Raw genomic sequence first — 14,535 nt, 5'->3', positions numbered from 1 at the left:
AAAGCTGTGTTGTGCTTGGAATATACATCAGAATAGTGGCCACCTAATAAAGTCCGTCAAATTTCAATCTTTGCCCTAATTCATAACATGCATTTTCTTCTCCCCTACTTGCTCTGCTTATGCTGATGTTGAAAGGAGGAACGTGTAAACCTAGCAACATTTTTGCCTTCTGCAGAGGAACAAACTTGTCGTGCTCTGGTTTACCGTTAAACTGATCTGGAAAATCTGGTTTTGCCGGCTTTTATTGGTTATAAAACCACAGTAATCAGAGGTATCTGGGTGCTCTCTGAAGTGTATTCCAGAGGAATGTTGAGATAAGGAAAATATCATTGGCTCTTTGATTCTTCCCTCTTTCATCCGTTGACTGAGATGTACATGAGCAGAGCAAAATCGAAAAGAACGAAAGGGAACAAATTCGTTCACACCCATCATCTGAGGATCCACCAAATTCTAGCACTTTGAAACAAGGTTAAAAACCTGGGGGTTCCTCACGAGCAATAAACAAAAGCAAACTATCACGTTTTGCTTCATGTTGAGCTGATAGATCTCTATTTCCAACACCGGAGGGTCTCTCTAACCGAAAAAAGACTGAATGACCTTCAATTATGCCGAGACTAACCTCATCGCTGCCTCATATTCCCATCTTCTTCCTCTTATGCATTCCTTGTCTCGTCTTCCTCTGCTCCCTCTTCCCTGTTGCAGAGTCTCAAATCCAAGATCAAGAACAGCAAGTCCTGTTGAAGCTGAGGCAATCCTGGCAAGACCCATCTTCCCTTGCCCACTGGGTCGCCTCCAATTCATCCTCCCACTGCACATGGCCCGAGATCACATGCCAAAATGGCTCGATCACCGAGCTCAATCTTGTATTCCTGAACATAAATTATTCGATCCCCCCATTCATCTGCGACCTCAAGAATCTGACCAAGCTCAATGTCTCCAACAACAATATTCCTGGAGAGTTTCCAACAGTTCTCTACAACTGTTCCAAGCTCGTGTACCTCGACCTGTCCCAGAATTACTTCGAAGGTCCTATTCCATCCGATATTGACCGCATGGCCGATCTTCAGGTCCTGATTCTCGCCGCCAACAGCTTCTCGTTTGAAGTCCCAGTGTCGATCGCGAGGCTGCGGAGGCTGAGGATCCTTCACCTTTACCAGTCCGAGTACAACGGCACTTACCCTAAAGAGATTTTTAGCCTCACCAATCTTGAAGAACTGAGGCTTGAATACAACGACAAGTTCGCGCCGTCGCAGCTACCGCAGAACTTCACTGCCTTGAAGAAGCTGCGGTTCTTCTCGATGGCGCAGACGAACCTGTTTGGTGGAATCCTGGAGACAGTCGGCGATATGGAGGCTCTTGAGCACTTGGATTTGGGGATGAATCGCTTGACCGGAGAGATCCCGGGCAGTATTTTCACTCTGAGGAACTTAAGGGAGTTGTACGTGTACACGACCAATGTGTCTGGGTCGATCCCTCAGGCAGTCAGCGCGGACAACCTGAGAGTGATCGATCTGTCAGATAATAATTTGACGGGGAACATACCTGAAGATTTCGGGAAGCTCAAGAATCTATCCAGCTTGAATTTAGAGTTCAATCAATTGTCTGGTGGAATCCCGGAAGGAATCGGGCGTCTTCCCGCTTTGAGCGATGTCAGGCTGTCCAACAACAGTTTATTAGGAATGATCCCCCCGGACTTCGGCAAGTTTTCTGCACTCACAAGGTTCGAAGTGGCCTTCAACAACTTGACTGGTACGTTGCCGGAACAACTGTGCCGCAGCAGCGCGCTGTTCGGGTTGGCGGCTATGGACAACAATCTCAGTGGGGAGTTGCCGGAGTCACTTGGAAATTGCAGTTCTTTGTCTGCCATTAGATTGAACAACAATGGATTCACAGGCAATGTGCCTGGAGGACTCTGGACGTCACCGAACTTGAGGACTTTGATTTTGAGTGGTAACGGATTAATTGGCATGCTTCCCAGGGAGCTGTCCCCCAACCTCACTCGGATTGAGATGAGCAACAACAAATTCTCCGGCAAGATTCCTAGCATAGTGTCATCATGGAGGAACTTGGTGGTGTTTGATGCCAGTAATAACCTCCTCAGTGGCATCGTTCCGACTGAATTAACCGAGCTTCCTTCTCTGACAACTCTTTTGCTAGGTCAGAATGATCTCTCTGGGAATCTTCCCACAGCTATTGTTTCGTGGAACTCCTTGAGCACTCTGAATGTTAGTCACAATCGATTGGTGGGACCGATTCCCAGCAAAATCGGTCTTCTACCGGTACTCACGCAGTTGGACCTGTCTGAAAACCAACTGTCTGGCTCGATTCCTCCTGAAATCGGCCAGCTGAAGCTGAACCTTCTCAATTTATCCTCCAATCGCCTCAGTGGACGAATCCCAGACGAGTTAGAGAACACTGCGTATGACTCCAGTTTCCTGAACAACCCTGGCCTCTGTGCATCCAATTCGTTCATGAGGCTCAATGTCTGCAATTCCCAATCCCGTAGATCGAGCAAAAGCTCGCCGACCAATCTCACCTTGATTGTGGTCTTGGCCATCGCTGCGGCGATGTTCATTTTGTTGGCGGCGGTATTCACTATCAGAGCTTCCAGAAAGAAGAGATACGGATTTGATTCAACTCTGAAACTGACCCCATTCCAAAGTTTGAATTTTACAGAATCGGATGTTCTGTCGGGATTGAAGGAGCATAATGTGATTGGAAGTGGTGGATCAGGAAAAGTATACAGAATTATTGTGAATCGTTCTGGTGATGCCGTCGCGGTCAAACGGATTTCAAATAACCGAAAATTGGACGAGATGCTAGAGAAGCAATTCTTAGCAGAAGTGGAGATACTTGGGAACATAAGGCATCTGAACATTATCAAATTACTGTGCTGTATTTCTTGTGAGAACTCGAAACTCGTAGTGTACGAGTACATGGAAAATCACAGCTTGGACCATTGGCTTCACAAGACGACAAGATCGTCATCGGCCTTGGGTGTAGCCAACAATATATTCTTGGATTGGCCCAAAAGGTTACAGATTGCGCTAGGAGCCGCTAAAGGACTTTGCTATATGCACAATGATTGTTCACCACCCATCATCCACCGAGACATAAAATCAAGCAATATTCTCTTAGACTCCGAGTTCAACGCAAAAATTGCTGATTTTGGTCTTGCAAGGATGCTGGTCAAGCACGGAGAAGCAGTTACGATGACAGGTGTTGCCGGTTCTTTCGGCTATCTTGCACCAGGTTTGTCTATTCACTTAAAACGAGTTCATTTCAGCTATGCAAGTTCACCTTCCTCATATCCTACCAGCAAGAATATTTAGTATGTCTTGCCTTTTTGTTGTTGAATAACAGAGTATGCTCATACAACAAGAGTTAACGAGAAGATCGATGTTTATAGCTTTGGAGTCGTTCTCTTGGAACTGACGACCGGGAGGGAGGCTAACGATGGGACCGAAGACATGTGCCTCGCTGATTGGGCATGGCATCACATCCAAGATGGCAAGCCGATGTCCGATGCCATAGATGAGGGGATCAACAACGACTTGAACCTAGGTGGAATAAGCAATGTCTTTAAGCTCGGCATCTTTTGCACTGCGACGCTGCCTTCCATGAGGCCTACAATGAAGGAGGTACTGCAAGTGCTGCTCAAATGTAGCAATCCGCTTTATGATGTTGAGAAGAAATCCCGACACAAGTTCGATGTCGCCCCCCTGCTCGGAAATTCTAAGTACGAGGAAATGCCGCACAGCGATTACTGTGTTCTTGAGTGCAATGCGTACTGATTCTGAGCAGTAAAAACAGTTGCTGAAGCTTTGGGAAGAGATTTGGACTCCTAACTTCTGTAAAACTTCCTCCACTTATCCTACAGAGAGAGGCGCATCATATGTTTGTCGAACTGTGTATTAGTGTCCCATACGTAAGACTAGTTTTCAATATACTATAGAATATACAGAATATATGAGAGATGGATATGTAAATTTGAGCTAGATTGATGGAGAACAAGCAGGTTGTGCACTTGGTGGAGAAGGTGTTGAACAACCTTTATCTATTGAAGTAATAAGATCAAAGATGAAGAGCACGCACTCCTGCTATTTAGACTTCAAAGAAAATAGTCACGTCAGTAATGAAAGATGTCGCCGTGGAATGTCTGTGAATATTATTGAAGCAACAAATCAAAAAGCAAAAAATCATAATATTTGCAGTGCAGAATCTTCCACGAATTAGCACGAAGATAACATATCAAGGAGAATATCCACGAGTTGATCATTTAGAAATCTTTTTTGATTTGTCTTTTATTCAATTTCCTTGTAAATCAAATTGTATCTTTTATCTTTAACTTCTACCATAATTATAGGTGATGATATCTCTATTTATACTGTAAAACATATCAATGAAAGGTAATGCTTCATCGACTCAATTCTCTATTTTCTTTATGGTATTAGAGCCACGCGAGGGCACACTGCTCTTTTCTTGTCAAAAAAAAATTGATACAATTACGTCAAACCCGAGATTTCCATTTCCTTCAAACATCAATGTGGCAAATTTTGTTACATTGAAGCTCAATGAAAACAACTTTTTGCTTTGGGAGACACAGGTATTGTCTCTGATTGAAAGTCAGGACCTACTTGGTTTTCTTACCGGAGAGATAGTTGCACCACCGCAGACTCAGACATCGGAGAATTCAACCGAAGTCAGTAATCCATAATATACATCATGGGTGCGTAGTGACCGCCTTGTAAAGTGTTGGATCGTGAGCACACTCTTAGAAGAGGTTCTCCGACATGCTGTTGGACTTCAAACAGCGTAGAAGTGTGGAAGGCTCTCACCGATCATTTCAAGCAAAGCTCAATGACTCGAGAACTTGATCTCCTTGGACAACTTCAACACATCAGGAAAGAAAATAAGCCTTTATCTGTTTATCTTCGTGACTTTAAATCTATTTGCGATCAATTGCATTCCATTGTTAAACCTGTGTCGGATGCTAATAAAGTCTTCAGATTACTTGAAGGACTTGATGATAGCTATGAGTCGTTCAAAACGACTATGTTCAGGTCTCCTCTTCTATCTCATGCTGAAGTGGTTGCACAACTTCAAAGTTATGAGTTACGAAACAAGCGCACTTCAACCATGCTCCCAAACAGTTCAATGGCGTTTATCTCGCAGCGACATAATGGTGGCTACAAAAACAACCCCAGAGGAAGGGGTAGAGGACCCATATTTATTCTAGGGGTCGTGGCTTTTCTCAAACAAACCAAAATGGTCGGCGATTTTCAGGAAATTATTATACTACTCAACAAACCAAAACCGTTGGTACATCGTCAAATTCAAACTTAGGAGTGCCATCTCTCATCTGTCAGATTTGTAAGAAGAAGGGGCATGATGCATTGAATTGCTGGTATCGTTTTGATAACAGTTATCAGAGTATTAATATACCCCATGGCCTAGCTGCACTTCATATCTCAAACTCACAAGATGAAGAATGGCATCCAGACACCGGTGCTAATACTCATATGACTGATAATCCATGTAATCTTGTGAACGTCCTTACCATGGCCATGATAATGTGATAGTTGGGAATGGTACATCACTGTCGATTACTCACGTTGGGACTGGTCAATTTGGCAATAAGGCCAGTCAGTTTTCTCTTAATAATGTTTTGGTCGTTTCACAAATTAAGACAAATCTATTATTCGTCTCTCAATTGACGAGAGATTATCCTTGCTATTTTGAGTTTGATGCCTCTGATTTTTCTATCAAGGACTCCGGGACACACCGGGTATTGTTGACGAGAACTAATCATCAAGGATTATATACCAATAAAGACCAGCATTCCATGGCGTTCTTTTCTCGGAGAAACAATATTGCTGATGAATTTACGTGGCATCGTAGAGTAGGCCATCCAAATAGTCGTATTTTACAGCTTTTGCGGTCTGATAATTTGATTTCAATAAATAAATCCACTGGCACTTTATGTACAAGTTGTCAAATTAGTAAAAGTTCAAGATTGCCATTTTCTTTATCAGATTCTTGATGTTCCCATCCATTGGAGAAAATACATTGTGATCTTTGGGGACCGAGCCCAATCCTTCTATGCAAAATTTTTGATATTATGTGGTACTTATTGATGATTTCTCTCGATACTGTTGGTTGTATCCGTTGAAGCAAAAGTAATATTTCTAAGAGATTTTCCTATCTTTTCAGAAATTAGTTGAAAATCAGTTTGATAAGAAAATTAAAGTTTTTCAATCTGATGGAGGAGGTGAATTCACAAGCAATAATTTTCTCACGCATCTTCATGAATGCGGCATACAACAACAACTCTCATGTCCAGGTACGCTAGAACAAAACAGTGTTGCTAAGAGGAAACATTGACACATTGTTAAACTCGGACTTGCTACATTATTTGAGGCATCTATGCCACTCAACTGTTGGGTGGAAGCATTTACAACAACGAATTATTTGATAAATCGGCTTCCTTCAACTGCTTTAGGCAATCGAAGTCCATACTCGGTCTTATTCAAGAAGAGCCCTGATTACTCATTACTCCGAGTGTTTGGCTCTCGCTGTTATCCATATTTACGCAACTACACGATGAACAAATTTGACAAGCGCTCTTTGCCATGTGTATTTTTGGGATACAGTGAAAAGCACAAAAGATGTCGTTGTCTTTATCAATCTACCGGTCGTGTTTACATATCTCGACATGTTGTTTTTTATGAGCATTATTTTCCTTTTGCCTCTTCTTCTCAGGTGACTGCTATGACTGAGGGGGAGTTGTTGCGATGGAATTCAATTTTAACCTCATCACAAACAAAAGCTTCTGGTGATCATTTGACTATGCCCAAACCCAGTCCAGAAGTTTGTCAAAATGGTTGTTCACCAACAGATCTTGATTCTGCAAGCGAACATGCACGTCTGTTTGCTGAGATAGAACCGAACTCAAATGCTTCATCTACTACTATCTCTAACCATGTGGCACAACCAGCAGAGCGTGCATCTTTACTTCAATCTCAATCCGAAGCTTCCACATCCTCAATACATCCCATGGTTACACGTTCAAAGGCTGGGGTCTCAAAGCCAAACACCAGGTATGTCAATATAGCAGTATCATCCATCTCTCCCGAACCATACACTGTCCATTTAGCTTTAAAGCACCCTGGTTGGAAAGCTGCTATGCTTGAGGAGTTGGATGCTCTTGCAATCAACAGAACATGGGAACTAGTTCCCCGTCATCCGTCGATGAATGTGGTTGGATGTAATGGGTGTACAAAACAAAACTACATGCCGATGGTTCACTTGACCGATTGAAAGCCCGATTTGTTGCAAAAGGCTTTCATCAAGAGGAGGATGTTGACTTTCTAGAAACTTTTAGTCCAGTGGTCAAACAAGCCACAATTCACATTGTCTTATCAGTTTCTACTGTTCAGAATTGGGAAATTCGCCAATTAGATGTTAAGAACGCCTTCCTACACGGCGATCTTGATGTTCCTGTCTATATGGAACAACCACCGGGTTTTCGTGATTCATTTCATCCTGACCATGTTTGATTACTTCGGCGTGCGCTATATGGCCTCAAACAAGCTCCCATGAAATGGTTCGACAAATTCAGTAATTTTCTTTTTGAATATGGATTCTTCTGCAGCACAGCTTATCCATCACTATTTGTTTATCGTCATCATGGTCATATTATTATTCTATTGCTCTATGCGGATGATATAGTCCTCACCAGTGATTCTTCGAAATTACTAAACCATCTTGTGTAGGAACTTGGTCAAGTGTTTTCCATGAAAGACCTTGGCATTCTTTATTATTTCTTGAGTATTGAAGTCAATCACTCCACTGATGGACTCTTACTCTCACAACAAAAATATGCCTTGGACCTTTTGAATCAAGCATCAATGGCGCAATGTAAGCCGATTGCTACTCCAATAGCTACCAAGCAACCACCACTCAAACATGGTGATAAGCCCTATGCTGATCCATCCCATTTTCGAAGTATTGTAAGCGCTCTTCAATACCTTACTCTCACTCGTTCAGATCTCTCGCTTGCGATCAACATAGTTTGCCAACATATGCATGCCCCAACTGTTGCTCATTATCAGATGGTAAAATGTATTCTGTGATATGGTCGCGGTATTTTACACCTTGGGCTTCGTATTTTGTCTCGCAGGTCTCACCAATTATTTGGCTTTGCCGATGTAGAATGGGCAGGGTGCAAACTCACTCGACGTTCCACCACTGGTTATTGTACTTTTCTTGGCTCAAGTTGTATTTCATTGTGTGACAAGAAACAACTTACTGTGGCCCGCTCCACAGCTGAAGCTGAATATCAGGCTCTTGCTTCCGTAGCTGCTGAACTCACTTGGATTTCATACATACTACGTGACATTGGGATCTACCAACATCAACCTTCGTTACTTTTCTCAAACAATATGTCAGCATTACATCTCACAACTAATCCTGTTTTTCATGCTCGAACAAAGCACATTGAGATCGATTATCATTTTGTTCGAGAAAAGGTTGCTCTTGGTTCTATCGTAACTCGTTTTGTTCCATCTTCCTCACAAATTGATGATATTTTTACCAAGCCATTGACTCGAGATATGTTTGTTAGTTTAAGAATCAAACTCGGTCTCTGGTCCTTCCCATTGACCGGTTTGAAGGGAAGAATTGAAGCAACAAATCAAAAAGCAAAAAATCATAATGTTTGCAGTGCAAAATCTTCCATGAATCAGCACGAAGATAACATATCCAGGAGAATATCCACGAGTTGATCATTTAGAAATCTTTTCTGATTTGTCTTTTATTCAATTTCCTTGTAAATCAAATTGTATCTTTTATCTTTAACTTCTACCATAATTATAGGTGATGATATATCTATTTATACTGTAAAACATATCAATGAAAGGTAACACTTCATTGACTCAATTCTCTATTTTCTTTAAGTATCACCATTGAGTGTCTGATCTTTTGCCACATTCACATCTCAGCGAAGTTTGCAAATCCATTGATTGCTTGGAAGTAAGTAAATTTTAACTCAGACAGTTTCTGGAATTGCTATTATTTGATGCTAACACCAAAGACCCCAAGAAATGAGACCCATTTTCTGGATAGCATTGATTTTTAAGAACAGCACCACATCATCTCACGCATCCGCAACATTGTTTATAGCGACTTCTGTCCAAATTGTGACATGGATAAGGCAAAATCATGAATTGGTACTATGAAATCGGAAACTTGGAAATGATTTAGCAGAGAAAGGGATTTTAAGGATATTCCTCAGTAAACTGAAACGCAGACAATTCACAACAGTGACTTTTGCCCATGCACCGTTATTGCCTCTGAGATGTAAGGAAATTTTTTCGGGTCGCGCTTTTTCCATTCCTACCATGGCTAAAACACTTCATATCGCAATATTTTGACAATTTTAACCTTTGTGGTCCCATCTTTTTTAAGTATCTGTTTTGCTTGGTTGTGATGTCCCATTTATTTTCTTCTTTATTTTTGCTCGTGGGTCCCATTTTCCTCATTCTTCTTTACTTGTCCGCATTCCCTCTTAATTTAGATCATATTCAAGCCTTGGTGGAATCTGTAAAAAAGAAAAAGAAAAAAAGAACACTCTCTTTTGTGGTTTGTCTCTATCACTTGTTGTCCAGGCCACATCACACTCGTCGGTTTTTCAATCATTAACCAAAATTTGATACTCATGAACAAAATAGACCTAAAAGCTCTTGCATTGAACTCAACGCCTATTAGAACGCGAGGATTTGAACAATTGATGGTGGCTCATCGCATAAGGGCTCGGACTTGAGAGTTGAGTTCACAATCACCTGTTCAGCCTTCTCAATCACTGGTGGCGGCGGCTCGGTAATTGAGATGGGTGCAGAAGTAGGAGAGACTGCGAGGGCAAGGAGGGGCAAATCCTCGCCGGTCGCATTTTTCGATTTGCGTTAACAACTTAGTGAGGGGGGAAGATTCGAGCCATATATCTGGGGGCTGGTAGGTGATGGCGAATCGGCAATGAATGAGACAATTAGGACCAAGAAGACAAAGATGAAGAAGCAGATATTTCTGATGAGCTTGATGGGGTTTTGGGTAGAGCTTCAACTCTTGGATCTGAATCTTTAATGGGGTTTTTTTCTTGTCTTCGTGATCAATCAATCGAAGAGTTTGATGTGAAATGGGATAACAAGTAACACAAAGCGAAAGGGATGGAATGGGAGTATAGAGATATGAGATGGGTTTTTTCACTTACGGTTGAGCTTTGAGTTAAAGAAATGGAGATGGAAGATGACTAGTTAGGTGAGGATGAGGTTTTTGCAAATTTCAGCTTCGATACAGATGATTGACATGAAATGGATATTTTAGAAAGAGAGAGAACAAAGAGATATAAATGAGAAAAAGAAAAGTGAACCTGCAAGAAAAGAGAAAGAAGAAAAGCAAATGAAGAATGCTTAAAAAAGGTGAGACCCATTATAAAAAGGAGTGTTTTAGCCATAGTGGGAGTGGAAAAAGCACCACCCATTTTTCCTTGCACTATCCATTGTTTATCTTTGATGGAAACATGCACAAAATAGTTATCCTTGAATAGTTCCATCTAAGATAGTAACCCGTTTTATTGGAGTAATAAAGGGCTTAAACGGGGTTTCTAAAGTGTCCTTATGTGAGCCTGATCCCTTAGTTATTCATATTGCTAGAGAAATGAACTTGATACATTTGCATCTCTTCTTCCTCAGAAACTTGAGCCATCTAAACTGAAGTTACCAGATTCTTTGCTCCGCTGGACTACAGACCGGCATACCACCTTGAAGTATGATACAAAGAGAGCTCAAAGTTACCCAAATGATGGGGTGAATGTAATAGAAGGTGAAGATTTACAAACAACCTTGACATGAGTTTCGTTCGAAAGTGGATCCACATGCATAAGTGGGTGGAGGTGGATGGATCTGCTAGCATGCATCCATTGTGGATACCAGGATGTAAGAAATAGGCGTAACAGCAGTTAATCACTAAACATAGTGATGGGGTGAATGTGACAGGCTGTAGAAGACAAGTTAAGATAGTTATTGTCACCGCATCTTCTATTGAGTATCGTTTCATCCATTTAATTAGAGTCTCGGATGCGATCAATGATTGTGCCTAACCAAAAACGAGAAGGTAAAACCAAGCTCCCTTTGTCTACCAGGGAAACGATCTGAATCTTCACCTTCTGTAGCAACAAATTTTGCTAATGCCATGGCAATGAAATTAAACAATTCCTATAAACAATCGGAAATAAAAGAATAGCCTTAGGGCTTAGAACATAAATTAGTACAGGAACACGAATTAGGAATTATCCAGTTATCAAATGGGGTGGTACCGAAACTTCTTCAAATTCTCGCTGGTGACGCCTTTCTCCTTTCCACCTAGATGTACACAGAGGACGCGGAAAATTGTGTGATATGTATCTGTGCGGAAGATGATCGTTCTACGAAGATCTGTGAGTTACGAATTGCTAACCTCGACCCCCAATCGAACCTGTGATTGATAATCTCGGTATGAACGCGACCTGTTGACGAACCTGTGTCAACCAATCCACGCTATAACGCCACGAACAAGAAAATTCGCGATCTTGCTCGATAAGTTGAATTCGATCGCCACAAGAGAGCCTTGATAAAATCTAGTTCTCAAGAGAACTCAAGAAGAAAACTTCTCTATATAAAATCCTGCATCTCTCTCTTAGAAATCTATAAGCAACCTTATATAGGGTGCTAACCCTAATCCTAACCCTACTAGGATTAAAATTACAAAAGTAACCTTAATTACTAAAAATTCGTCCAAAAATGGAAAAATGCCTAAAAGTTCATCTAAACGACTCCAAATTGCTAAAAAACGTCATCAATCACTATTAGTGAGTATTGATCAGCGGCCCGTTTCCAAGCGTCCATCCAAATTTGAGCCACTTCGGAGTTGATCAATTCTAAGCTCCTTCGGAATTCACTGGACCAAGAGTAATCATGTTGCGCCAAGGAGCTTCAGAATCTTCAAGTTTCGAATCCAGATTATCTCCATTCTAAATATCTTGAACCATGATGCCGACAGCTTATTTGAATTCCTTCACTCTCGCTCGAGTGATCGGGCCTAGCAGATAGAACAACAGGTCCCTAGCACCTCCTCCTCGATAGGGTTCGATGTCCACATCATTCCCTCCCCTGTGCAAAGGATTTGCCCTCAAATCAGCGTCTGCATCAAAAAGAGTCAAATCAGAAACATTGAAAGTAGCACTAATACCATACTCACCTGGAAGGTCAAGCTTGTAAGCATTATCGTTGACTCTTTCCAACACCATAAATGGTCCATCCCCTCGCAGTAGCAATTTAGAGTGTTGCTGTTTGGGAAAACGCTCTGTGCGCATATGAACCCAAACCCAATCGCCGGGCTCAAACACTACTTTCTTGCGCCCTTTGTTGGCTTGCTTTGCATACTGCTCTGTCTTAAGCTCAATATTCAGCCGCGTCTTCTCATGCAAAGTCTTCACAAATTCAACTTTCTTAGCACCATCTAAATCCACACGCTCAGCAATAGGCAAAGGGATTAAATCTAACGGAGTTAAGAGATTAAAACCATAGACAACCTCAAACGGTGTGAATTTAGTAGTAGAATGCACGCTCCTATTATAAGCAAACTCAACATGCGGTAAACAATCTTCCCAAGACTTAATGTTCTTTTTAATGATAGCACGCAACAATGTCCCTAAAGTCCTATTAACTACTTCAGTTTGACCATCAGTTTGTGGATGACAAGTAGTAGAGAATAAAAGTTGTGTACCTAACTTCTTCCACAATGTCTTCCAAAAGTAGCTTAGAAATTTAGTATCTCGATCAGAAATAATGGACCTAGGCATGCCATGCAAATGCACAACCTCACGAAAGAACAATTCAGCAACATTCGATGCATCATCAGATTTATGACAAGGTATAAAACGAGCCATCTTTGAAAATCGATCAACAACCACAAAAATAGAATCCTTGCCATGCTTAGACCTAGGCAATCCTAACACAAAATCCATAGAGATATCAACCCAAGGATGCGTCGGGATAGGCAAAGGTGTATACAAACCATGTGGTTTAATCGTAGACTTAGCCTGCTTACATGCGATACATCTCTCGCAAACTCGTGTGACATCTCGTTTCATGTGTGGCCAAAAAAAATGTTCATGCAACACTTCATAAGTCTTATTGATTCCAAAATGCCCCATTAAACTACCACTATGTGCCTCTCGCACTAACAACTCGTACAAAGAGCATCTAGGCAAACACAACTTATTTTCACGAAAGAGATATCCATCCTGCCTATAAAACTTTTCAAACGCAGCATGCTCACAAACTTCAAATACTCTTCCAAAATCATCATCGTCAGCGTATAAACCTTTGATATGCTCGAAACCTAGACACTTTGCTCCTAGAGTAGTTAGAATTGCGTACCTTCGAGAAAGTGCATCGGCTACCACATTTTCCTTACCTATTTTGTACTTGATTACATATGGAAAAGTCTCAATGAACTCCATCCATTTGGCATGTCTTTTGTTCAACTTTTGCTGCCCCCTCAAGTACTTTAAGGTCTCGTGGTCGGTGTAGATCACAAACTCCTTTGGCCACAAGTAATGTTGCCAAGTCTCTAAAGCTCACACCAAAGCATACATCTCCTTATCGTAAGTCGGATAATTCAATGTCGCTCCGCTTAACTTCTCACTGAAATACGCTATGGGACGTCCTCCTTGCATCAACACAGCTCCAATTCCTGTACCAGAAGCATCGCATTCTATCTCAAAAGTAGTACCGAAATTCGGTAAAGATAACAAAGGAGCATTAGTCAACTTATCCTTTAACATATTGAATGCTCTCTCTTGCTCTTCTCCCCATGTGAAACCCACGTGCTTCTTGATAATCTCGGTTAAAGGTGCGGCGATGGTGCTGAAATCTTTTACAAATCTACGATAGAAACTGGCTAAACCATGAAAGTTGCGCACCTCTCCTACTGTCTTAGGTGTCGGCCATTCACGAATTGCTTTCACTTTTTTTCATCAACCTGTATTCCATCAGCACCAACAACAAAGCCTAGAAATACTAACTTGTCAGTTACAAAACAGCACTTCTTTAGGTTAGCATATAATTGCTCAGCCCTTAAGACTTGCAAAACAGCTCGCACATGCTCAATATGGTCATCAAGGCTTCGACTATATATCAGGATATCATCAAAATAGACAACTACAAATCGACTAATAAAAGCACGCAGAACATGATTCATAAGTCGCATGAAAGTAGTAGGTGCATTAGTTAAATCGAATGGCATGACTAACCACTCATATAACCCGTACTTGGTCTTAAATGCAGTTTTCCATTCATCCCCCTCTTTTATCCTAATTTGATGATAACCACTTTTCAGATCAATTTTAGTAAATATGCAAGCTCCATGCAATTCATCCAACATGTCATCTAGCCTAGGAATAGGATGTCGATACTTTACCGTTATGTTATTGATTGC

General features: G+C 41.4%; 1 protein-coding gene across 1 annotated transcript; it reads left to right on the top strand.

Annotated features, from left to right (window-relative positions):
- The first annotated feature begins 277 nt into the window (after positions 1 to 277).
- LOC115671211 (receptor-like protein kinase 5) lies at positions 278 to 4,094 on the top strand. The gene is made up of 2 exons (XM_030592706.2): positions 278 to 3,252; positions 3,364 to 4,094. Exons 1-2 carry the CDS (start codon positions 606 to 608, stop codon positions 3,792 to 3,794), a joined length of 3,078 nt encoding a protein of 1,025 aa, XP_030448566.1. The 5' UTR covers positions 278 to 605; the 3' UTR covers positions 3,795 to 4,094.
- Positions 4,095 to 14,535: the final 10,441 nt, after the last annotated feature.

The sequence above is a fragment of the Syzygium oleosum genome, unplaced genomic scaffold, assembly GCF_021117445.2.
Source record: "Syzygium oleosum isolate NSW1041296 unplaced genomic scaffold, Sole_v2.1 Sole_v2.21, whole genome shotgun sequence".
Taxonomy (NCBI): Eukaryota; Viridiplantae; Streptophyta; class Magnoliopsida; order Myrtales; family Myrtaceae; genus Syzygium; species Syzygium oleosum.
This window is presented reverse-complemented; position numbering and strand designations above follow the sequence as displayed.